We start from the raw sequence: 24485 nt of genomic DNA on the forward strand, positions 1-24485 counted from the left end.
TGAAGTAGTCTATGCCAAATGGATAGATTATTAGAACACTCAGATTGATGTATATTTTGCTGTTGTCAAGGGAGATGCACAAAAATAATTCCATTTTGTGATCTAATTCATTGGTAGGACAGTTCTTGTTTCTGATACTATGTAATTTTCAAAATGGAAGATAAATAAATAAATAAAAACAATCAATCCAAGACAATTGTATGTCTCCAATCCCTACATCGATCTGAGTAACTGAGAAATAAAAACGAAAAGTACTTTTTTAACTCGGAGATTGGTAGCAGAGAATAATTCCCCCCCCCCCTCTTTGTTAAGTGACTTAAACTGAACTAGCTGCTTTTATGTTTGTAATTTTTATTTGATTCATTTTTATTGTGTTTACTTGCTTTTTCATGTTTTTCATCATTAATTTGCATTTTCAACTTCCTTTTTAGAGTTTATCGATACTGAGCATTTTGAACCATTTTCAAGTGTTCAAATGAATGTATTTATTTGGTTTGTTTTTTTATTGTGCTTACGTACTTTGTCATATTTTCTTCATTCTTTAGCATTTTTCAACTACATTTTCAGAGTTTAATGATACTACACATTTTGAAGAAAGCACTTCAGAACATACATTCTGAAGAAAGCAAAGTTGTAATTTTAATATTTAATAATATAATTTAATTACAATGCTTTTTTGTTGATGGCTTTTTGTTTTTCTGTTATTAAAAATGGCATACAATTTAAAACAATTGTATATTGCTATACAATTGTTTTGAATTAATAATTTTTTATATTTGCTTTTTCTTTTTGAAAATTGCATAGTATTAAAAATGCTGATCTGTCCTAATGAATGATTAGAACAAGAGGGATTTTTGTCCATCCCCCCTGACAAAAGCAAAGTTCGATCTGACTGTTCTGATATTTTGGCCATTTGGCATAAACCAGTTCACTGTTGCTAAAGCTGTAATTTTGTTTTCATTGATTCTCCACTTTTCTTATGCATTTTTGCAATATTGTGAGAGTTTGTAATTTTAATATTTAATAATATAATTTAATTACAATGCATTTTTTGTTGATAGAATGCAGTTATTTGTTTGGTTTAGATAGTATTTATATTTTTAAAGATTTTTCTTAATTCCTTTTCCTATGAATAGATATAGATATTGCTAATGTAAATTTTTGCTTTGGTTATAGTTGGAAGGATGGTCTTGCTTTCTGCGCTCTCATTCACAGGCACAGACCTGATTTGTTAGATTATAGCAAATTGACAAAGGTAAATTGCAGTTATGTTTTATTTATTTATTTATATATGTTTGTGTATGAATAGTGTATTAGGGCAATATTTTTCACGTTTTGCATGCTGTTTTACAAATAGTTCAATATTCTTATCATATCATTTCACAGTATCATTTCAATTTTATTTGAAATGGTTCAGGGGAATCTATTGAAGCAAAAAAAAAAAAAAATTAATTGACAGAACGTAAAATATTGTTTAATTTTAATAGTAGACTTCATGCTTTTATTTTAAGAATTATTTCATTATTACAAATTAAATTATTTGAAAACCTGAACTAAACATTGATTATGACCCTTTCGGAAACTGTTTAGTAGTATCTATTGAAGCAAAAGAAATTTAATTGGCAGAATGATAATGAAAGAAATTTAATTGGCAGAATGATAATGAAAGAAATTTAATTGGCAGATATTGTTTAGTTTTTAGCAGTAGGCCTCAATGCTTATATTTTAAGAATTATTCCATTATTACAAAATATAATTATTTGGAAAACTGAACAGATTAGCTGCTATTACTTATTTTGCTTCTTCTTTGTATCTTGTTGTGAACAAAAAATATTCATTTATATTCCTTCAATGTTATGTACAAAGTTTTGAGGTACATTGATTAAAACTTATAATATATCTCAGAAATAAGTTTTATAAATGTTATCTTGAATATATCTTTTCAGTATAGCAATGTTATATAATATGTAATGGAATGAAAGTAATGTAAATATTTATACACCAAATTAATGAAATAAGGAAAAGAAACACTTTTCTTACCTTGTCCTTTTAGTAGTCCCATGCATCATCATAGTCTTCCTTTGAGTATTCCTCCAAGTGGAATAGGGTTTGCACATGAAATGGTGAATGAAAACATTTATTTAACACATGTTTAATGTAGAATATGAATGGTTAGATGTTTCATAATACATATGATTTTCAGTGAGAGTATTATTTAGTCATTAAGCCAAGAGTTCATTTGGCACTATAGTTTCAACATTTGTGTGAAGTGTCAGCCACACAGCTCCTTTATTGGAGAAACATTCTATTCCTTTACAGAATATTTATAACCCTTTTGGTGATTATTGGTAACTTGTATACTAGTAGTCTCCAAACTGTAGGGTTCTGGGAAAATGGAACTCTAGGTTCCGTGTGTCAAGATAAAAATTCAAAAAGAAATTTATAAAATGCTCACAATAGCTCACTAGTGTTTATTAACTAAAAAAAAATATAAATATATATTTAATTATACATTTAGTTTTGATGTTTAACGAGTGGTCATAATGTATCAATGTGTGATGCGCAGTGCTTTGCAAAACTATACAGTTTTGTAATGAAAAATGAATTTAGACAACAGTGTTAAAAATTATACAGTGAAATCCCTTTTTCAATTGAAGAAAATTATAAGGGAATATTTCCCAGAAGAAAAAAAAGTAAGCATGATTTTATAAAAATCTGTTCAACTATTACGATAAATCAGAAGCTTGCCAATGAAGGAACAGAAACAACTTATCGACGTATCAACAGCCTCACCATTAAAGTCTAAATTTAAGCAAGGGCAGTTCCTTAATTTTTGTTTTTAGATTTATGCAGAATATCTGGAAATTTCTCACACTTATTCTAATGTCATTCGAGAGAATGTATTATACAAGTAAATCTTTCTCAACATATGTGTCAACAAAAACAAAATATAGACGCAAATTATATACAGAATATGAAATGCGACTGCAGGTAACATCAATAGAGCTAGAATTTTAGTGTTTATGTAAAAAAAGCAAGTATATTCCTATCACTAAAATAATAAAAGCGTAGGTGACACCTGGAGCAGGAATTAATGATATTAATGAATAAATTGTGTTAAATTTATGTTAATTTTTTTTGACAAAAAATGCAGTATTTTTCTTTAACTATCTTTACAAATGTACCTATATTATTATAATATGTGTAACATATTGATATAATTTAAATATTAAATTAAAATATATTTTTCTAAGGGTGGGATGAGATTCTCCGGAAATCATCACAGTTCTAAGAGTTCTGTGAATCTACAAAGTTTGAAGACCGCTGTTGTAAACCAATGAAAAGATCATTAATAGGATTATAAAAGTTTAATAAAAATAAATAAGCATCAAAATAGAAATATTTGCAAAAGTTATTTAGTTTATCAATTGCTTATATACAATAATGAATCGGAATTGCTAAATATTAGCATTATATTTTATTAATATCTCTGTAATTAAATATTGCAAACAAAAATGGAAATCCAGATTTAATACTATCAATTAATTTGTATTTTTAAAGTTTTTTAAAGACGATTTCTAAATTGTACATGCTTATTGTTTAATAAAAGCATGTATATGTTATTGAAATGTGTAAAAGCTGACTTTCTGTAGAATACCTGGACATTTTATAGAATCCCAAAAACTGTTTGGCAATGTTGGAAACACAACATGTCCCACATTTCCTAGCCATTCTATAAAATGCCAAATGACAAACTGGCATAGTATGAAATATATCTCCAATTCATTTCGAATATTCATACATTTAATACATTCATACATAATAAAAGTTTTTTGTTTCTTCAAAATAACATTTGTATTTTTGAGGAATGCACATCTTTAGAAAATAAATTTATCATGATAATTTTCATTCTTTGTCTAAACAGCATTTGTCATTTTATAGAATTCCTAGGTTCTATATAGAATGCCAGCTTTTCATATACTACTAGTAACATGTATTAATTTATAAACTGGACTTATAAATTATTTTCTTTCAACATAGTATAAAGAGGATGAAAATAAAATGTCAGTTTGGCTTGATCAAGACATCCTGTAGTAAAATTTAAATTAATTCTTTTGAACATTCTATGACTTAACCAAACATTTTTAAACAAACTATAGAAAATTAACTGGTAAATCAAAATTATCAGACAGAATTTGTTGACAAAATAGTTTCGGGTGTAATGATTAAACTCATTTGACATTCTGTAGAATGCTATTAATTTTAGAGATATTTTAAATAATAAAGCAGCTTATTACAGAAAGAATTCTTTTCCTGTTTTTATAGTTTGCATTTCAAATTTAATGCTAGGAAAAATATTTATTAAGTTTTAATTGTTTTTATAAAGTGGAATTCAATTTACTGTTATTAACATTTTCAGGATAACCCTATTCATAACTTGAATCTTGCCTTTGATGTTGCTGAAAAATATCTCAATATCCCCAGAATGTTAGATCCTGAAGGTAAGCTGATAATGAATTTATTTGATTTTTTTGGCATGCTTGAGTGATTTTGATACTAATTTTGTTAATTACTTTCTAATTTTGCTATTATCCATTTAAAAAAACTTTAAATAGCCTGTTTCTAATTATTATTAACATTATAAATGTTATAAATCCATTTAATCCTTTATGTGTGTAAAGTTTTTAAGCTCATATAATCTCTGTAATTGAAATGCGCTAAATGATTTATTAGATTATACCAATGTAGGCAGTTATTTAAATATAGCAGTAGTAGTATTTATTCCTTAAATAAGAAGCTAGTACAGTAAAAAATATTGATAGAGTAATTAATAATATTCAAAATTTAATGCAGTTTTTATGGAAAACCTAGAATTAAATATTTTCTGTGAAGAGTGAAAGGATTATAAATAAATTTTGCTTGATATTTTCCGTGTTATATAAAAGTAATTCACATTTGTAATTAATGTTTTTAATCAAAAGAATTTCTGTGTTTCTATATTGGTTGTAACTGCTGCAAGTTTTTTTGCCTTCTGCACATAGAAACAATTTTGGTCATCCACGCTAATTTTTTCTTATTTATCTCTGAAATAAAAATCCTTTAATTAGTTGATAATATTTTAATATAATTTTTAAATGAAATATTTCATTCCTTTTTACTCTTTATACTCTTAATTGTGTATTTTGTAGTCAAAAATTTGTTTTGCATGTTGTTTGAGAGTTAACATTTATATCCAAATAGCATTAGTTGAGTGACCTGCCTACAAACCGAATAATGCATGACATCTAAATATCAGTCTCTGAATCAGTAGAACTGTTGATAGGAAACAAAAATGGGTCCTTACATATTAACCCAACCACCTTGCAGAATAGCAAAGTGCTATCGCTGCTAAATCTACTGTAAGAACTGCTTTCTGCCAAATACATTTCCTCGTTGTTCTCTTTAGAGATTTTTTGGCAAAATTCTGTGTTTTTGTAGAAATTTTCCAGAAGTTTCTTTTACTGCAGGCAAATTCTAAAAGCACATGTTTTAAAATTAATTTCAAAGGAAAAAGTATCCTGATTTATTTATAAAAACTATTGGAATGCAACAAAAAGAACGCATATCAGAATGGTTGTTTGAAGAATAGTTATGTGTTAGTTACCAGATGTAATATATTCTAAAAAAATTGGCATCTTCTACTAAGGTGGCTGCATCTGTTGACTTAACAAATATCCAAAAATGTATACAATATTTTTCAATTCTTTAGTGAAATGAAAATATGAAATTATTTGAATCCAAATCTTTCATGCATTTAATTTTTGAAATCAGACTGAGTTGGTCTTCATTATCACCTATGTAGATTTTCAGAATTTTTTAAAATTTTATTTCATTTGAACTGTTTCTTTTTTATGGGCTTTTTTGTTATTAAATTTCGTCTTTCTGAATTGTTTTAATATACTGTAGACATTTGTAGATTTTTACATGAAGATTCAACCAGTGTTTAATCAGTTAACATTTGTATTTATTTTGCTTGATATTATAGCACATTACCAAGTTTATCCAGAAAAATTACACTCATTATTATATTTAAAAGTACTTTGATGAATAAAAATTTTATCTCCATTCAAGATTTTCTCAAAATGAAGATGTAAGAAATTTGCAAAATAAAATTAGCCAAAGAGTATACAGTTTAGAATATCTATCTAAATATTAATTGTTTCACAAGAATATATCTTGCCTTTGATGTTAGTTAAGTTAAATTTAATTTGAATAATTCTCTTGCATCATTGCTGCAAGGAGTGAAATTTGAATTTAACAAATATTCTCAATTTGTATAAAGCTAATAAAAATTTAATTAAGAAATTTTAATTGCAAAAATAAAAAATAAAAATAATTATTGCTGTGAACTAATTTGCAATATCATTTAAATTCTAAGAGCATATGTACATTAAGTGCACATGTCGAAAAGCATGAATGAATGTATAATATTCAAAAAAATTTTTAAGGAACTTTCAAGACCAAATTAAATTGCATAAATGAATAATTGTTGAGCAAGCAGGAGACTGACTTATCAAGGGGAAGTTTCCTCCAAACCTAACTCTCCAATACTTAATTCATGTTTCGTCATCCATATAGCAAGGGTAAAAGTTAAAATTCAAAATCAAAAGTAAAACCGAATGTTGTGAATTACTAAAAAAAGAAATTTAAACTAGTAGGAATTTTGAGAAATTTAGCAAGTAAAACGACTTGGAATTAAAATATTAATTAAATCTCAATTAAGAGTAGAAAATATTTTACATGCGAATTGCGTTACAAATAGTTCAGTAACATGAATCGTGCATCTTAAATTAAGTTTAAAGTATTAATGCCATCTGTCATCAACAGATTTTTTGCAATATTTTACTCAGTTTTTCATATATATATATATATATATTTGAAAGGCAAGTAAAGGCACAGGAACGTAAATACATTTCTGGGTGTCCATAAGCATCGGCAAGTAAGAGGTAAAGCAGTTTTGACAAATAGCATACTGCCAACCTAATAATTAAGCAGGAATGAAGAAGGGTGAGCAGATCTGTTGTAGACATTTTGCTTTGGCATATAGAATATTGAATGTGTTTTCTCGAAATTTTTTGCTTCACAAAATTGGGTAATTTCAAAATAAGTAATTACTGTATTTATGCAGATTTGATATTTGCCACACAATTGCTTTTACTGATGGTTCATTGACTGATATTTGGTAATGCATTCACCTGCATGGGAGTGGACAACTAACCGATTAAATACGTTTTTGCAAAATTTCAAAATTAAAGTAATTAATTGCTCTCTTCAGACATGGTCAACACTCCCAAGCCAGACGAACGTGCAGTCATGACTTATGTTTCTTGTTTCTATCATGCGTTCCAGGGAGCGCAGCAGGTAATGTTCTGTAGCTGTTTTTATGTCCATTTTGCTTGTTTTACTATTATGTGTTACCCTTTTCCACAGACATCAACAATACACCCATGCCCGACGAACGTGCAGTCATGACATATGTGTCCTCATATTATCACACCTTCTCTGGTGCTAAACAGGTATATTGATTTTGTATAGATATGAATGTACGTATATTTTATTTTATTGCTGGTGGACTTTTGGAGGGAGTTAAATTGAACTTGAAACGTTTTCTAGTCTATGTGTCATTTTAATTTGACTGCTTATGATTATTCAACGTAATCAATAGCAATTGTAGGGATTTATATTTATTTTAAATAACCAATTTTATTTAATTTGTTATTCTTTACTATAAACCTTCATTCCCTAATTGTCAATACTAGAATATTTAAATTTGGTAGCGTGCTTGAAGGGATGCAAATTCTACCTTGAAGAAACAGTTTAAAAACTGAGGTTCAGTAAGAAAAAAGAGTTAGGTTACTGCTGTCACCTCTGCTGCTTAAGCGTTTGCTGCCAGAGTTATTGTTAGTTAAGGTGGCTGCAATAACTCTGGCATTTACTTGCTGCCACTAGTTTTCGATGGGATTTTAAAAAACAGGAATTAGCTGAGCCCTGTAGCATAGTTCTATTACTGGTACATAGCTTCAAATTTTTAGTTTCGTTATCTGATTTTAGTAACCGCCCAAGAAGAGGTGTAGTTTGTTAGCGTTGAGGTGATGCATTGTAAATTTTAAAGAGTTAATAAAGGGTACTTTTAAACTTCTCCTGTGCTGTTACTACTCTTCCAGTTTTCACACAAAAGTGAATCTAGTGGACAGTCACATTAAGTCGACAATTAAAAAATTCTCAGTTTAACTGAAAACTAAATAATTGTGAAATTATTTTATTTAACTCTCTGAGCGGCACAGGTTTTTGGATCTGTCATGAAGCCCTGTACGCAGAATTCTGTTTATGAAGAATTTATTAGTTAAATTTAAATAATTACTTATTTTAGCCTCTATTTTCATAAACTTACATTCACCAAGATTACATTTACATTTTTAAAGAAAGCAAAATATCTTAATGTATAAGCTAATATGTATCAAGTGACAAAAAATCTCTTAACCGCACAAAGCCGGTCATGCTGCTCAGAGGATTAATTGTCATATATTTTGTCAAATTAATAATCCCCAAGCATTCATTCAGTCACTATAACTAATTATCACACATATTGAATTTGCATTCATTAAGTGAATGTTTCTTAGATCTTGCATTTAAGAAAATAAATTGCCATATTTAAGTATTGAGTATCAAATCTTTTTTTCCATTAATCTTGAATGAATCTTCTTTATAAAAAAAAAAAAAAAAAAAAATTATAAAGCTTTAAAACGGTTGCAAAATTATTTTTAATTATCAATTTCATTTGACAACAACTGGAGATCTTTAATTTATGATTATTAAAAAAAAAATTTTTTTTAAAAGCTCTTAGAGCATGTAAAAAAGTTCCGATTAAAAAAAAAAAAAAAAAAAAAAAAAAAAGAAAAGAACTGCAATTTTTTTTTTTAATAATTTCGATTAGAAACAGTTATGTTACTTTTCTTATGACTTAGTTAAATATGTTAACAACTTACATTATCATTCCTTAATAGCCTGATTGTTTACTAGCTTCTGGTTATATTAGGTGTTTAAAAAAGATTGCATTTCTGAACATCTCTTGGACAGTCAGTCATAGGCTTATATGTAGTTCCAGGTTAAGGAACGAATCAAATAAAGACTTTCAGACAGTGTTATATTTGGTAATATGAAATCTATTGGTGAAAATATTTGTAAATAAAATTTTTTATGGCTTTTCTGTAAAGAAAGTACCAATTAGCGTGCCTTTATTAATTTATTTACTTTAGTACAGCTGTTTTTCAGGACAGGAAAGATCTATAATATTCGAAATTGCTGTGAAAAATCTGTCAAAATTACATGATTTAAAATCCATTCACTAATGAAAATTAAACATTGTTAAGGGTTATATATAATAAAATTTAATTAGATATAGAATTCAAAATTTTAGCCTTTATACAAATAAGTTATGACCATTGCTTCTAAATTGTTGTTTCTGTAGTAGTAAAAGCATCTTTTAAATTCTGTATATATTCAAGTATTTCAAGTATCCCCCCTTTTCCTACTAATGTTGCTGCTTGAAAATCAGAGGGGGGAAAATATGTGGTGTATGCTATTTTTGTAGATATGGCTTTAAATGATAGCCTAGTGCATTAAAAATTACACATAAAGATACATTAATATTAGTATGATAAGTATTTCAAAGGACTTGCCAATTTCAGAATATTTTTTGTTTTTACATAAAATATATCGGTACCCTAAGTGAGAAGTTATTAAATCAGATGCTGGAAAAAAAAAAATAGAAAAAGACATGAGAGGTGAATAACTATAGTGTTTGTAATCTAAAACTTAATATTCATGTTGTTTTTTGTTGTTATTTCATGCTGTAGTATTATTGGGTGTGCATACAGTACAAAGTTCAAAATGTTGACATCCAGTATCCGAAATTATCTAAAATTTAGACCTCCAGATTACCAGCAACTTTTTTTTTCAGGGGATGGGGGGTTGCTTTATACATACACATTTGATATTTTTTCATAAAAAAATGTAGAGAGTCTCATATCTTAATTTCACTAGATCTAAATAAAATACCTCCATATTGAACAAACAAACACTTTTTAATTTATAGCTTTAAATGTAAATTTTGACAGTTATTAAATTGCTCATTTCATTTTTAAGAATAAGTATATAATACATTGTAAATTGATTGAACTGTTCCAGAAGTTATATTTTGCTCATATTTATTATGGATAATTACTGGTAGTGTTGTATCTGGCAAATTATATTGTATGTTTTGCTAAATTGTAATGGAAGGATGTTTCAAATCTAAAATTTTTAAAAATAAATAAAAAAAAGGGTCATGCAAGTTCTATTAAAATCTTTTGAAATTAAAGCATATGAAAGTAACTATCTTTTTAATACTGTTTTAATTTTAACAGTAACCAAAACAAAATTAAGCACTGTGTTAAATAACAAATTTATGTTTTTATTAAATAGGCTACAAAGAGCTGAGGAATATTAAGTTTTGTAATTATGCCAGTAAGGTCTATGTTTACTTATTTGAAATTATATATTCGTATAATAATGTCATTATTGGGTGCAAAAATAATACTCAAAATTTATACATTCTTATTCTGTTCTTACAGGCAGAAACTGCTGCTAATCGTATCTGTAAAGTATTGAAAGTTAACCAGGAGAATGAGAGGTTAATGGAAGAATATGAGCGATTAGCTAGTGATGTAAGTAACAGTACCTTTTGATCATACATATTAATTTTAAACTATTATGTCGTGTGATTTTGTTCATTATTTATTTCAAGTAATGAATTCACAAGTTATTTCAAATAACAATTATGAAATAAATAATTTGGTTGGAATGCTGTTAAGCTCACTTATTATGCAAAGAGGTGACAACTGCACCAAGATTGGCAATCTTTCTCGAAGTGGAGCCAGGAAGAGATTTTTGATAATGATGTCACCCGAGACATCAGGCATACACGTTACGTCACTGATAGGTTGACCAATTAAGGAAGGCTAGTGATGTCAAAGATTAGCCTCAGAGCCCGTTGCTTTTAATGGATTTTGCCATTTTGCCATGCTCTTCTAATGCAAGTTGTGTGATTTCTGTTCTCTGCATTTTTATGATATAATTTCCATTACCCGAGATGGCTTTGAGTTTGAACGGTCTGACGGTCAAAGATCCCGACGCAGGTGCGCATACGAATACCATCGAGGGTATTTGATGAGTAGTCAAACGAGCTCTCGGGAGTCTCACAAATCATGTGAAGGACATGTTTGACTCATATTTATCTGAATTTATGTGGGGAAAATTGCATTGTCATTCGTTAAATGATGACGTGTTTCGTGCTTTTTTAAAGGATATTGTCAAGATCTACACACGAATTGGAAAAGATTAGAATAAGTCAAAAATTTGTAGTTTTTATTGTTTATATTTCTTATGTGCTTGTGTAATGCACTGTCCCTTGGAGACTTATACTTAAAAGAGACAATGCAGAAAATACCCCAAACTTGGAGACTTTTGAAATCGCGCTGACCAGTGGGCTAAACATTTTCACCAATAATTTAATGCTATCAGTTTTGCTTGTTTTCTATTAAAAATTTTTCTGAATGTGCTTATTTGAAAAATAACACAGATTCTGTAATCAAATTAATAATTGTGTCTTTTCTTATTAAAATATGTAGCTGTTGGAGTGGATCCGTAGGACAACTCCATGGCTGGAAAACAGAACGACAGATAACACTCTTGTTGGTGTACATAAGAAATTAGATGAGTTCAGAAATTACCGTAGAGTACACAAGCCCCCACGTGTGGAGCAAAAGGCTAGGTTAGAAACCAACTTCAACACACTACAGACAAAACTTCGTCTTAGCAACAGACCAGCTTATTTGCCATCTGAAGGCAAAATGGTTTCTGTAAGTACTTTATTATTGTTAATATTTAACAAGCTTTCATCATATTTAGTTGCTTTTGTTCGTACTGCTTATCTCAGTGGTGGCCTGTATCCACTAACTTGTTGTCTACAGCCTCAGTTATCTGTTATTATAATTGGTTGTGGTGGTTAGCTTCTGTACTCTTCAGGACCAGTTTAACCATCTTGGGACCAAAAGCTTCACTATATGTTATGTTTAGCAGGTGTTTAGGAACATGCCCTGGCTAAACACCTGTTATTTTAAGATTCTTGTAGAATTAATCTCAAGTAATTTTTGTATGAAGGTAATCGTGGGATAATTAAAAATATGAAAATACACACAAATTCAGAAATTTAGTAAGTAGTGAAGTATTTGTTAATGTAGTTTCTGACCATTGAAAAAACCCCCATGAGCTGCCTGCAGGCCACGTGCCACCAATTGGCCATCATGGAGAGCAGATAAAGAAGCTGGAAGGGAAACTTTGCTACTTAAGTTTCGGAATACGTGTTAAGGCAACATAATGTAGTGAAATTTAGTGACTCAAATGCTCTCATTGCTGTCTTTTCAAAGCAGTTATGAGAGTAATGTACATGCATATTCAGGAACAATGTAATCAAATGAGAAATCGAAATGGATTTCAAAATTCTATGATTGTTCTCAGGTTAATAGGTCACCTCTTAGGTGAGCAATCTCCTTAGATAATGTGAATAATGATGGCTGGGGTAGTCAAATAGTCTTCGATACATCTTTTCTTCATTTCTGTATCTTAATATATTTGAAACAAAATTTTTATTTCTATTAAGCTTTGAAACACTGGATTATACAGAAGAGATACAGCTTTTATATATATATTACTGTGTTATCTTTTGAGGGTAAGTTTAAGTGTTGGAATCTCATTTTTTTTTAATACGAATCCACAATATGGGAAAGTAAAGGGATAATGAATGTTCCACAGTATAAAAAAGATGCTCCATACGCTGTGAATTATTTGCATGTATTGTAGTATACAGTATATACAGGGTGGTTATAATTAAAGTTCCACTTTGAAATGATCATAAAAGGAAAACTACAGGACCAAATGCTATCAAACTTAATCATGTAAAGGAAGTCATGAGAATTTATTTTCTGTGTGTGTGGGGGGGGGAGTACAAAAATTCACCACTAGGGAAAATTGCACTGTATGCAGTATTGTTAAATGAAACTCTGAAAGCAAGTCAAATCGTAGTACTGCATTCCACAACAGCAGCTGTTAGCATATTAGGAGGAATGTTACGGACCTATTGGTCTATTGCATCTTTCAATTCCACCAAATTGTTTAGATTATCACCATAAACATTGCTTTTGTGATAACCCCATAGTCAAAAGTCACAGGGGTGGCCAAAAAGTAGGGAAGCATCAGTCTATAATCCAATCATTAGTGAAATGCTGCCTAAATAACTGTGTGACACGTGTACTAATGTGCGGCGGAGCCCCATTCTGCATAAAAATTGTGTTGTCTAAAATGCCATGTGTCTGCATGTCAGGTATCACAAAACATTCTGACCCTTATTTCATTTAACAATATTGCATACAGTGCCATTTCCCCCCTGGTTGTGACTTTTGGAAACTTTTTTTTTTTTTAATTCACTTAAAATAAATTCTCATCACCTCCTTTACACAATTACCGAGTTTGATAACATCTGGCCCAGTAGTTTTTCTTTTATAACCTTTTCAAAGTGGAACTTTAATTATAACCATCCTGTATTATTGTTTTGTTAAATGTTTTACTGATAACACTTCATAAATGAGATTGAGTACATATCGCATGATTATTATGTTTAATACAGCATTTGCTATTGTCTGTGGTTTCATATGTATGCTGTTACATCTTAGGAATCTGTTGCTGTGGGTATAGGGAAAATATTCTGTTGTTTTTAGAGTGTCTATTCTTCCATGCAGTCCTGAGAAATAAAATCTATATCTGTGCGGTATCTGAACCCTCCTCCCTTTTTTTTCTGAACACTTAACTTACATATATGGAAAAATACTAGTTCAGAAGTACTAGCTAGATGTATGCAGCTTAGTGTTAAGACTAAACAGTCTATATAAACAGTTTATATAAAAACCCACTCTTTTTTCCTTACCTTAAATGTTGCCATAGATAAGAAAAAATATGTGTTTTGCAAAATGTTTGAATATTGTAATTATTTTTAGCAATTTTTATTTCATTTCTTGTTCTTTTTCCTAAATTTACTTTACATAATGATTTAAATATACATATTTGTTCCCCTCTTTTTTTTGAACTATCAGAGGTTTATAAAATAATAATTAAACTTGTATAGTAAATATATTTTAATTTATACATGGAAACTGCTAGATTTGAATCATACAATTGTATATTATTGATTGTCCATTTGCTTTGCTCAGTAATTTTATTTAACATTTTTAACATCATGCAGGATATCGCCAATGCATGGAAGGGACTGGAAATGGCAGAAAAAGGTTTTGAAGAATGGTTGTTGTCAGAAATGATGAGGTATGTAGTGTAAAATTTGAAAAAAGAAAAAGGGGAAAAAACAAAGAAAGATTTTTTGTTGTTTATTTTAAAATGTTCTTTAACTTAATTGCAATATTTTCTCTATTTATATTAATATTTCTTTAAAATAGATTATTCCTCTGAAATAGAAACATTATGCACTTGTTACATTTTGCATAGTAAAGTTTTATGGCTATAATTTTAAATTTGCAGTAAGATTATTCTTACACTTTTGGTAAAATTAAAATTTTATAATGTGTAGAGTTATTTAAATGATTGGTGTAATTTCTCAGACAGTTTTATTGTTAAAATTTACATACACCAAGTAATACAAAAATCAAAGTGAAAAGTGTCCATTTTTACGTTCTAGTTTTTATGAAGCTTGCTTTAGTTGGGAACATTATCAAGATAATAAGTGTATTTATTGCAACATATGCTTTGCACTTTTCTGTACAACTTTTTGACATCATGTTGAGGTGTGGGCAAAAGCCATTCAGTGTAAAACATTAATAACATTAAAAAATGTTATTAACGTGCTCCTGAAAGAAAATGTCACATTGTGAAAGGTCCAGTTACCTATGAAGCCTATTAAATACAAATTTAACTCATCCAACATGTGTTCAAATTGTTAATAAAAAAATAAGACATTGAACAACATTTTAGTTAAAAAGTAAGAATGAAATGAAAATCGGTATGCTATTAATAAGTATCAGATTATCCTCATCTCAAATCATCCAGTTATTTTGAATATACTATAATTTTGAGTGACGCTAAGTACTATTAGTAATCTTTTAAAACTGAGGTTTTAAATAGTTTCTGCTTTGCATTTGAAGTTTAACATTTGGAAATTAATATTTCCGTATTAGTTTTTTCCCACATCCTTTATTTTATTTCACACATTTTCTAAATACCAGCAGCCGAATGGCAATGTCGCTGAACACTGGTAGTTTGGTCTGAGATTTGAATCCCACGAATAAGCTGGCTGCATGCGCATATTCGTGGTTCTCCTCTTGTGTAACGTGTATGTGAGCCAGTTTCCCTTAGAAAGTCCTCCACGATGGCATCCCTCCCTTTAGGCAGATACCCCCTCAAGGCTTTGCTGTAATCAGATAAAACCATTCTAAATAATAAAAAATACAACTTGGGGGAATAACAGTATCTGTATTTGAAATTTATCCGAAATGAAAAGCAAATAACACAGCTAAAATGTAAGTAAAATCTAATATATTGATTAAATTTTGATAAATATAAAAATAGAGAAACCTTTCCTGAAGTCATCTATTACAGATATTTTCACAATTCTAAAAAACTTTTATTATGATTACTAAGCAGGGTAGTTGGGGAGTAAGGTGGATGTGCCAGAATTTCCAGCCTAGTTCTGCAGCTTTCTGATGAGTTACCAAAGCAGCATATGGTCTGGCATTATCATGATACAGTACGATGTACTTCCTAGTGAACATCGCTGGTCGCTTTTCTTTGGCTGCTTTATGTTCTTCGAATTGAGCTTTTCTTTACGGTTGAAAATCTTGTAATGTATTCATCCTTGGACATCCCACCATATACACCGTGTTTTTTTATTCTGACTAAAATTCGCCTAGACGTGAAGGGGCAGGTTGTCAGTGCTCATAGTGTGCTCTTTTCCTAATGTCATTTTCGTAGATAATCTACTTTCTATCCTCAGTTATCATGCAGTCCAAAAAGGGTTTGTTTTTGTTCCAAGGTAGCAGAAAAGGCCATATGACGACTTGATTATGCAAGGTTTCTCGCTTACTTGCGAGGCATTCATCTGGAATATTTATAGACCGATCCTAGTTTCCGAATATGATCTAAATCAGTTTGTTCAGATGGTTAAGGTTTTCCTCAATCTCTAATGTCGTCAAAAAAAAAATGGATCTTGACATCAATCAAAGATGATGATCGCACAGAGCATAGTTTATCATTAAAAGTCAAAATCACCTGCTTTGAATCTCCCCAACTATCTCCTCATTTCTATCGGAAATTGCATCTCTGTAAAAAAATTATACTAAATTTTGATATGCTTCTATAGTGTTTCTTTCTTGTTGGAATGCATACAAAATATAGTGTAATAAATTAACATCATTGGTAGCTATGTGTATATGATCATGTCTCTCTTAATAATGACATGAGACACTTTGCTTCAGTTCATTTAGAAGAGGAGGTGTTTATAAATGCAGTGATAAAGAGAGACAGCCATATTTGTCTCATATGAATACCTGCATGCATGTTGAAACTTGAAATAACATTGTCGGACAGAATTTTCCACTAGCCCTTATATTTGTAACTACAATAAATGATTTTCCCCTTCAGTTAAAATGAACAAAATTTTTTTTATATTTTATTTTTGGAGGCAGTTTTGAAATTTTCAATATGTATCATCGTTACAAAAATGCATTTAATTTTCAGATTAGAGCGTCTGGACCATTTAGCTCAGAAATTTAAACACAAAGCTGACATTCATGAAGACTGGACTCATGGGAAAGAAGAAATGCTTCAAAGCCAAGACTTCAGGAATTGTAAATTGAATGAATTGAAGGTAAATTTATTTCTGATATACAAGACTTCAATGTGGAATATTAAAATTCTGGTGTAAAGTGCATATACAATATGGGTTTTGAATAAGGCTTTGAAAATATTTGTGGAAAAGCCGCAAAATTTGATTGAAATATAGTTTGGTATAAAAGTTCAGTAAATGTCTTAAGATTTTTATTAACATTTTGCTATTATGACTTGCCTAATACATTTGATAAATGATTCATTAATGTGTATTCTTTGTTTAATCAGGCTTTGAAAAAGAAGCATGAAGCTTTTGAAAGTGATTTGGCTGCACATCAAGATCGTGTAGAACAAATTGCTGCGATTGCTCAGGAGCTTAAGTATGTCATTGCTTTTACTGTTCATTTTTACTTTTTTTTTATTTATTTTTGGTAATTATCATTTATTACATTTTCCATTTAATATTAATTACATGCTATAACAAAAAAATCGACCCACTAAAAAGGAAATCATCTGATTGCTTTGAAATATCGTACGTGTAAATGTTTTGACCAGCTTATGCAAATGATTAAAATTTGGTGTCCAATGAATATGAATAGTGTGATCTCCAGCGCATCGAAACTGCACATCCAGCAGATGTACATAAGGAGCTCTTCTTGAAGTGTTGTTAAAATTTCTCTTGCATTGTGATTTCGGATACCTTTGAAGGACTGAAAATGCCTCACTGCAGGATTCAAGCTCATTATGAGCAACTGTCAGAGTTTGAAAGAAGTCATATCATTGGACTGAAAGAGGCAAGTTCGGCAAATTGGAGAATTGCTCGTTATATGAGTCAAAGCGATGTGACAGTTAGAAGCTGCTGGGAAGACTGGGTGGATAATGACAGATTTCAACATCTTGATGATAGCAGTCGACCTAGGGACACAACAGATCAGGAGGACAGAGTGAATGTCAGATCAGCTGTCACAGCACCTGATTCATCACTATCAGCCATCAGATGTGCAACCTGCACACGAGTATCCACCGTGACAATTCACAGATGGCTGATAGAGCAAAATCTATGCTCGTACTGACTGTTACGCCACCTGCCACTCATGCCTGCACACTGTTGAGCCAGATTACAGTGTTGCTTGGCTCGACCGAGTTGGAATGATACTGACTGGGGACGTATAGTCTTTAGCGAGAAATCCCCTTTCCAACTGTGTCGTGGCGACCGTCGAGGACGTGTCTGGAGACACCCAGAGTAGCATGCCGATCTTGCTTTCACTATTGTACACCACACATGCCCTCAACCGGGAGTTATGGTCTGGGGTCCATTTTCCTTGATAGCCGGACCCCTTTGGTCGTCATTAGGGGCACATACTTACAGCACAGTGATACGTCGATGAAATTCCGAGACCTATTTTGCTACCATTCCTTTTGCTTACCATTCCTGGCATTGTTTTTCAGCAAGATAATGCCAGACCACATATGGTACGTGTTGCTATGAACTGTCTTACAGCTTGTCAAACACTTCCTTGGCCAGCCAGATCTCTCTCCCATTGAGCATGTCTGGGATATGATGGGAAGGTTGATGACCTAGCCCAACAGTTGCAGCAAATTTGGCAAGAAATACCTTAGGAGACCATCTGAAAGTTGTATCAGTTTATGCCACGCCTTGTGGCAGCTTGTATCCAGGCTAGAGGTAGGTCAACACCTTATTGAGCTCATTACTTTGTAGCTATGTAACTGAAATGAATCATTTTTCTGAAATTTTAATCATTTTATATTCTGTACATAATCTTCCTACTCAACAATTTTTGTCTGTTGGACAACTTCTTCTTGGTGCGTCAATTTTTTTTTTTTTTTTTTTTTTTTTTGTTATAGAGTGTATTTTACAACTAACTTTTTATTAAAACATCGTTTAGCTGCTGTCAACAGAACTTTTCTAATTTAACTAGCTCTTGAAGGATGAAGGATTCTTTTCAAATTAATAAGACTGATTACACAGTACCATACAAAAGTGTATGATTGATAAATCAATGGTTGACTCTAGCTTATCTTGCCCCACCAGTGGCCAAGCGGTTAAATGCTGGTAGTTCATCCTGGATTCTAATTCAGGTAAACAGGTGGGCTGCATGGTTGGTTTTCCTGCTTTTCTCCAAGTGTAACATGAATGCAACTCAGTTTCTCTTAGAAAATCCTCCATGAAGGCATCTGTTATCCTAGGCAGCTACCCCTCGAATGCTTTGCCTATAGTATAATTACTGCATGTGCCATTAATACTGTTACAGGCATATGGATTTATAATGAATTGAATGCACACAGAATGAATAATAGCTTGATGAAATTTATTTCTCCAAAAACATTTTGCAATTCTGGAACTTCACACAAAAGTACTATGACAGATCACTTTTAGTTTGATATGACAGAGCGCAATCAGTAAATACCACTTCAAAATACTAAGAATGTTGAACACAAAGCAATATAAAAAGCCTCAATTGTGTAAACTCACTCTGTGATCTCTCAGTATTCTGAGCTAAACTGAGAATTGGTGCTCTCTGTGGTCTTTTACAGTTTTCCCCCATTTCCAGAGAAATTAGGCCTACACAGTTATAGTTGCATAGGGCCAGATACAGTTACGCAGAGATCGAACAAATGGTCACCAATTTTGGTGAGTTCTAGCGATTTGTCGCCGAATTCGGCAATTAATATTAGTCGCCAAAATTTATACATATAACCTTATTTTTATAAGCCTTTTTACCTTATTTCGTAACCTTATTTTACCTTTATAAACTCATTTTTTTGTACACCTATAATGTTACTTTTCTCATGATGCTTCGTATCCTGTGGCCTTTCATGTCACATTATACTAGAGATACTACAATTTATATATAACTTCATGAAAATTATTTACATATATACAAGATAAAGAATCCTTCATCCCTCAAGAGCTAATTAATATAGTTAAAAAAGAAAATTTTAATGCTGTATGATATGGAGTGCTGTATGTTAATTAATATTTTCATTCCTTAGTGCCTTAGATTACCACGATGCTGCTTCAGTCAATGCAAGATGTCAGAGGATTTGTGATCAGTGGGACAGACTCGGAACTCTGACACAGAAACGGAGAAGTGCTCTTGAAGTATGTATGTTTACATTACTGTAATTAACAGAAATTTTTTCATGCATTAAAATGTTATTTATATCGCATTTTATCATTAAATTATATATTTGACTCATCATTGTCTGAGTAGCTATAGAAATAGAACACTTGCAATTTTGATTTCAATAATCAGTTATTATGATATGGCATAGCTGCTAACTCTTTCAGTTTTCGCATGAGACCCTTGGTGTTTCATTACCTCTCCTGATAGATCACTGAATCTGCCAGTTTTTAATTTTTACCTTTACTGAGGAAAATGTTGAAATTTATTGAATTGATGAAACGTAAATTGTAGAAATTCCATTCCCGCACCACTAGTGATATTCAGAATATTTTTTTGGTTAAATTTTATTTCATTTTAATTGCATTTTTTTCCTCATTACATTTTATTAATTTTTCTCATCAGATTTCATTTGATCTCTTAAATTACTGTGGATATTTGTAGATTTTTAGATGAAGAATAAAGCAATATTTAATCATTTCTTATCTGCACTTAATTTTATTTTACATTAATATGTGGTGTATTACTAAATTTATCCACATAAATATTATTTTAATTAATTATTAACTTTATTTTCATCATTTTTGAAAGTACTTTGATAACTAAAAGCTTTTCTTCCCTGCTCAATTTATTCAGTATAAAAGTGTAAGAAAATTAAGAATGAAATTAGGCAAAGAGGATAAACTTTTTAATATCTAATTAGATACTAATATGTTTTACATCCGAATCATGTACAAATAGTACAAAAACTTGAATCATACACATTAAAGTCAGTTTGGGGTTCTTTAGAAATCGCCTTGCTGCACAGTGTGAAAATTTCCCAAAAGATTATTGAATGTTATTGCAGTGTTATTGAATGTTAATTGAGAATAAAAAAAACTGTTTTATCTTCTTAGACTTCTGTTTTATTATTGTGTAAAAAATTAGTCGTAGAAAATGACTAAATTTTCTCTGTGTTGTAGGAAGCAGAACGAGTGCTCGAAAAGATTGATACTTTACATCTGGAATTCGCAAAGAGAGCTGCAGTGAGTGAATGTTGAGACTTGTTTGCCATATTGCATGTTCATTTGATTTGCAAGAATTTGAAAAATGCGTGTTTTAACTACTTTATATAATAAATTTAATTTTTTTTCTAGCCCTTCAATAATTGGTTAGATGGAGCAAGAGAGGACTTGGTTGACATGTTCATTGTTCACACAATGGAGGAGATCCAAGTGAGTTAAATATTGACTCTGTATTGCTTACTCTTTGTTAAACAATGATATGATGATTCTTTATTTGAAAATGCTAATTACAAAATTATTTTTTCCGTCAATTTACATGTTCATAGAATTGTAATGTTCTTCTATGTCTCTTTTTGATGTATCCATTGTTTCTAAAGGTGTATCTGCTTACATTAAAATACATTGTATTATCTGTAATTGTTGTATGTGCCTATATTAAAAAGTTGCCATTTAATATTTGAAATAGTAGTTTCTTAGGATTCCAAAAATTGTTTATTTTTTATGCATATGATAACTAGACAAGATAAGCCAATTTATTTAATTTTGTAAAAATATTATAATAAGAATTATTGTAATTGGTAACACTTTTGTAATATATTTAATTTTGTAAGAATCATTTATGTGAAATATTTTATTAACATACAAAATTCTTTCATATTCTTATAGGGATTAATAGATGCCCATGAGCAGTTCAAACAGACCCTTGGAGAAGCAGACAAAGAACATAAATCTATCATTGCATTGTCTCAAGAAGTACAGACAATAGCAACCCAGTGCCAGATACCTGGAGGAATCGAAAACCCTTATACTACATTAACAGCTATTGTAATTATATTTCTCTTATTCTACCATTAACTTGTAACGTTTCTGCAGATAACAGATAAATTTTAATATGTTATGTATTGTTGGGCATTATTCAGGTGCTTGATAAATTTAAAAGTTAATTGAAAGAAATTTCAGAATAAATTAAATTTTAAAATTTTGTATGCTTCTAAAAGATTTGATGTTTCATATTATTTCCATTTTAATATTGTTTTTTTTCCTAGTTGCATTTCTTTTGAAATAGAATTTCCTTCTTTAAATTTTAATATTAGAAGAAACTATTAAAAAGATAATTAAATTGTCTTTATAATAATTTGAAATTTTTATTCTCTTATCTGGAACGCTATTTCATTTTATTAGGATATAACTACAAAGTGGAGTGATGTAAAGCAAATGATTCCCAAGAGGGATCAAGTATTACAAACTGAGCTTATGCGCCAGCAATGTATCCTTTTCTCTTTTTAAATCAAGAATCTGTTTTGTGAAAACAAATTTCCTTAATGTATTATTGTTTCAAAATATGTTACAAATACTATAGAAATATCTTAGATCTAATTAATATAAAAATATGGTTCATTTAATTCTTAAACCACAAAAGAATACAACAGCATAATTTTTTCCCTGTCACACATACTTTTATATCACATGAGCTTTTGTTGTAAACAAAGTATTGGGTCATCCAGAAAGTTATGCATTTTGTTATGATAAATACTAATGAAGCAGTACAAAAACATTAAGAAATATCATTGAGTCATATAAGCAACATTTTGCCCTCTGTATCAGCTAGAAAATGCCATTCAGAGAAATTTCAAGTAATCTAAAAGAAATGAAAATTTGAGGGAGCAGTGTCATGAACACTGGGCACAACACAAAACTCCCAGCTGTACTTACTATGTTTTTGTCTGACATTCACTGAAATGTGGGGCCAACCATTGTCATGATTGAAAACATCTTGATGACTAATCAGTACTTGCCAGTTTGTATTTTTAAATGTGTCATGTGAAAACAATATTTTGCTGTCTCATTTGGTGGCAACAGTTCACATTATATAAGTCCTTTGGCCTCCCACCCTACACAAAGCATTACTTTTTTGGCATACACTTCTTTCTTGATGATACTAATAAAGGTCCCTGTGGCTTGATCCATGATATTTTTTTTGTTACATTATTTATAGTATCTACTTCTCATCTTCAATAATGAGCAATTAAAAAAACACTTTTATTTCTTTTTAGTAAAGAATCGCATGCTGAAACTCAAGTAAACATATTCTGCTCTGTTAAAATATTGGGTACTCATGCATTGTAATAGCTTATGTGCCCAGTTTTCTTCAAATGATCATGTATTATACTTTTTGAAATATTTAGTTCATCTTATAGTTACTAAACTGTATAATATGTATTTTCAGCTTTATCTTCTTTTAGTATTTTCTCGTTTAGAGAGGATGGTTACTCAAAATGGGTATGATCTTTGGGATTGAAAGTTCTGCTTTTAAATTTCTAAGACCAGAAAACTTTCTGGGTGACCCAGTGTGTTAAACTGAAGTTTTTTTAATCGGATTAACCACTACTTATTTTATATTGACAGAGCAGTGGTCCCCAACCTTTTTGTTCATAAAAGCACATTTTAGAATATCTGTTGGACAACGGACACCATTTACTTTTTCATGGTGAATTTTTAGTTGGATAAAGTTAATAAATACATGCACATAAAAAAAAAAAGAGATCGGTCGCATTTCAAGCAACTTCTTTTTTATTGAAAATAAGAAAACTTTCATATAGAATTTTACTGAAAACTAAAACATTTTTAATGTGATTGCACAACGGCGGACGCCATGGTGCCCGCGGGCATAGGGTTGGGAACCCAAGAGAATGATATGTATAATATTAATGTGCATGTATGCAGAGCTGTATATAAAACAAGTATTGAAGCATTTTAAATATTAAGAGGAATGCAAGAAAATTTTAGAATGTCAGATTTTTAATTTTATCAAGGTAATACTAAATCACTCATATAAATTTCTTCTTTATTATTATTTGCTGACATATCAAGGTAATATAAAATGTGATGTAATCAGTATGGGATTCTAATTTTAAATGAATTAATAACAAATGTAAAATAATTAAAATAAGTGTGTCATGCAAAGTATAAGTGTTAACTCTGGACTGAACTCTTGTTTTATCGGAAGAAAGGAGTTAGAAGATTTTAGCATTTTAGAAAGTCTGACCTTTTTTCTGCAGCAATATTATTGTGCTTATGAGGCATGGTGTTTGAGGTAGATGGCCTTGAAGTGTCTGTTCTAAAAGAACAAACTGTAGGCATATGTATTAACTAAAACTAATTATTAAAATTATGTTCAGAATATTTTTTAAAGTTTGTCATAACATATTAAAAGCATTGAGTCTCTGTACAGTACATATTTTTTATATACTAAAGTAAGAAAGTAATAGCTTATATGAATAATAAAATGTGACTTTTTTTCGTGTATCGGAATTTTGTAATACAGATTATAAAATAATTTAGATGTTTTTGCTATAGGTAACCAACTGCT

At 30.2% G+C, this 24485-nt stretch overlaps 1 protein-coding gene across 5 annotated transcripts in view; it reads left to right on the top strand.

The window, feature by feature from the left end:
• Actn (alpha actinin) overlaps nt 1-24485 on the top strand; it is a 148730-nt gene that overhangs the window by 109530 nt on the left and 14715 nt on the right. For 4 of the 5 annotated variants that reach the window (XM_035378209.2, XM_035378217.2, XM_085826787.1 and 1 more), the window contains 13 exons: nt 1177-1255; nt 4421-4502; nt 7316-7401; nt 10653-10745; nt 11709-11939; nt 14375-14451; nt 16876-17005; nt 17254-17345; nt 19981-20089; nt 21074-21136; nt 21248-21325; nt 21782-21940; nt 22298-22382. In XM_035378209.2, coding sequence (XP_035234100.1) covers nt 1177-1255; nt 4421-4502; nt 7316-7401; nt 10653-10745; nt 11709-11939; nt 14375-14451; nt 16876-17005; nt 17254-17345; nt 19981-20089; nt 21074-21136; nt 21248-21325; nt 21782-21940; nt 22298-22382 — 1364 coding nt within the window. Of the gene's footprint in view, nt 1-1176; nt 1256-4420; nt 4503-7315; nt 7402-7470; nt 7557-10652; nt 10746-11708; nt 11940-14374; nt 14452-16875; nt 17006-17253; nt 17346-19980; nt 20090-21073; nt 21137-21247; nt 21326-21781; nt 21941-22297; nt 22383-24485 lie in introns of all 5 variants that reach the window. The other variant, XM_035378239.2, reaches the window with a different exon arrangement.

This window comes from Stegodyphus dumicola, chromosome 11 (assembly GCF_044657685.1).
Source record: "Stegodyphus dumicola isolate Sdum_Otavi_A_Nest chromosome 11, ASM4465768v1".
In the NCBI taxonomy this organism is placed as follows: Eukaryota; Metazoa; Arthropoda; class Arachnida; order Araneae; family Eresidae; genus Stegodyphus; species Stegodyphus dumicola.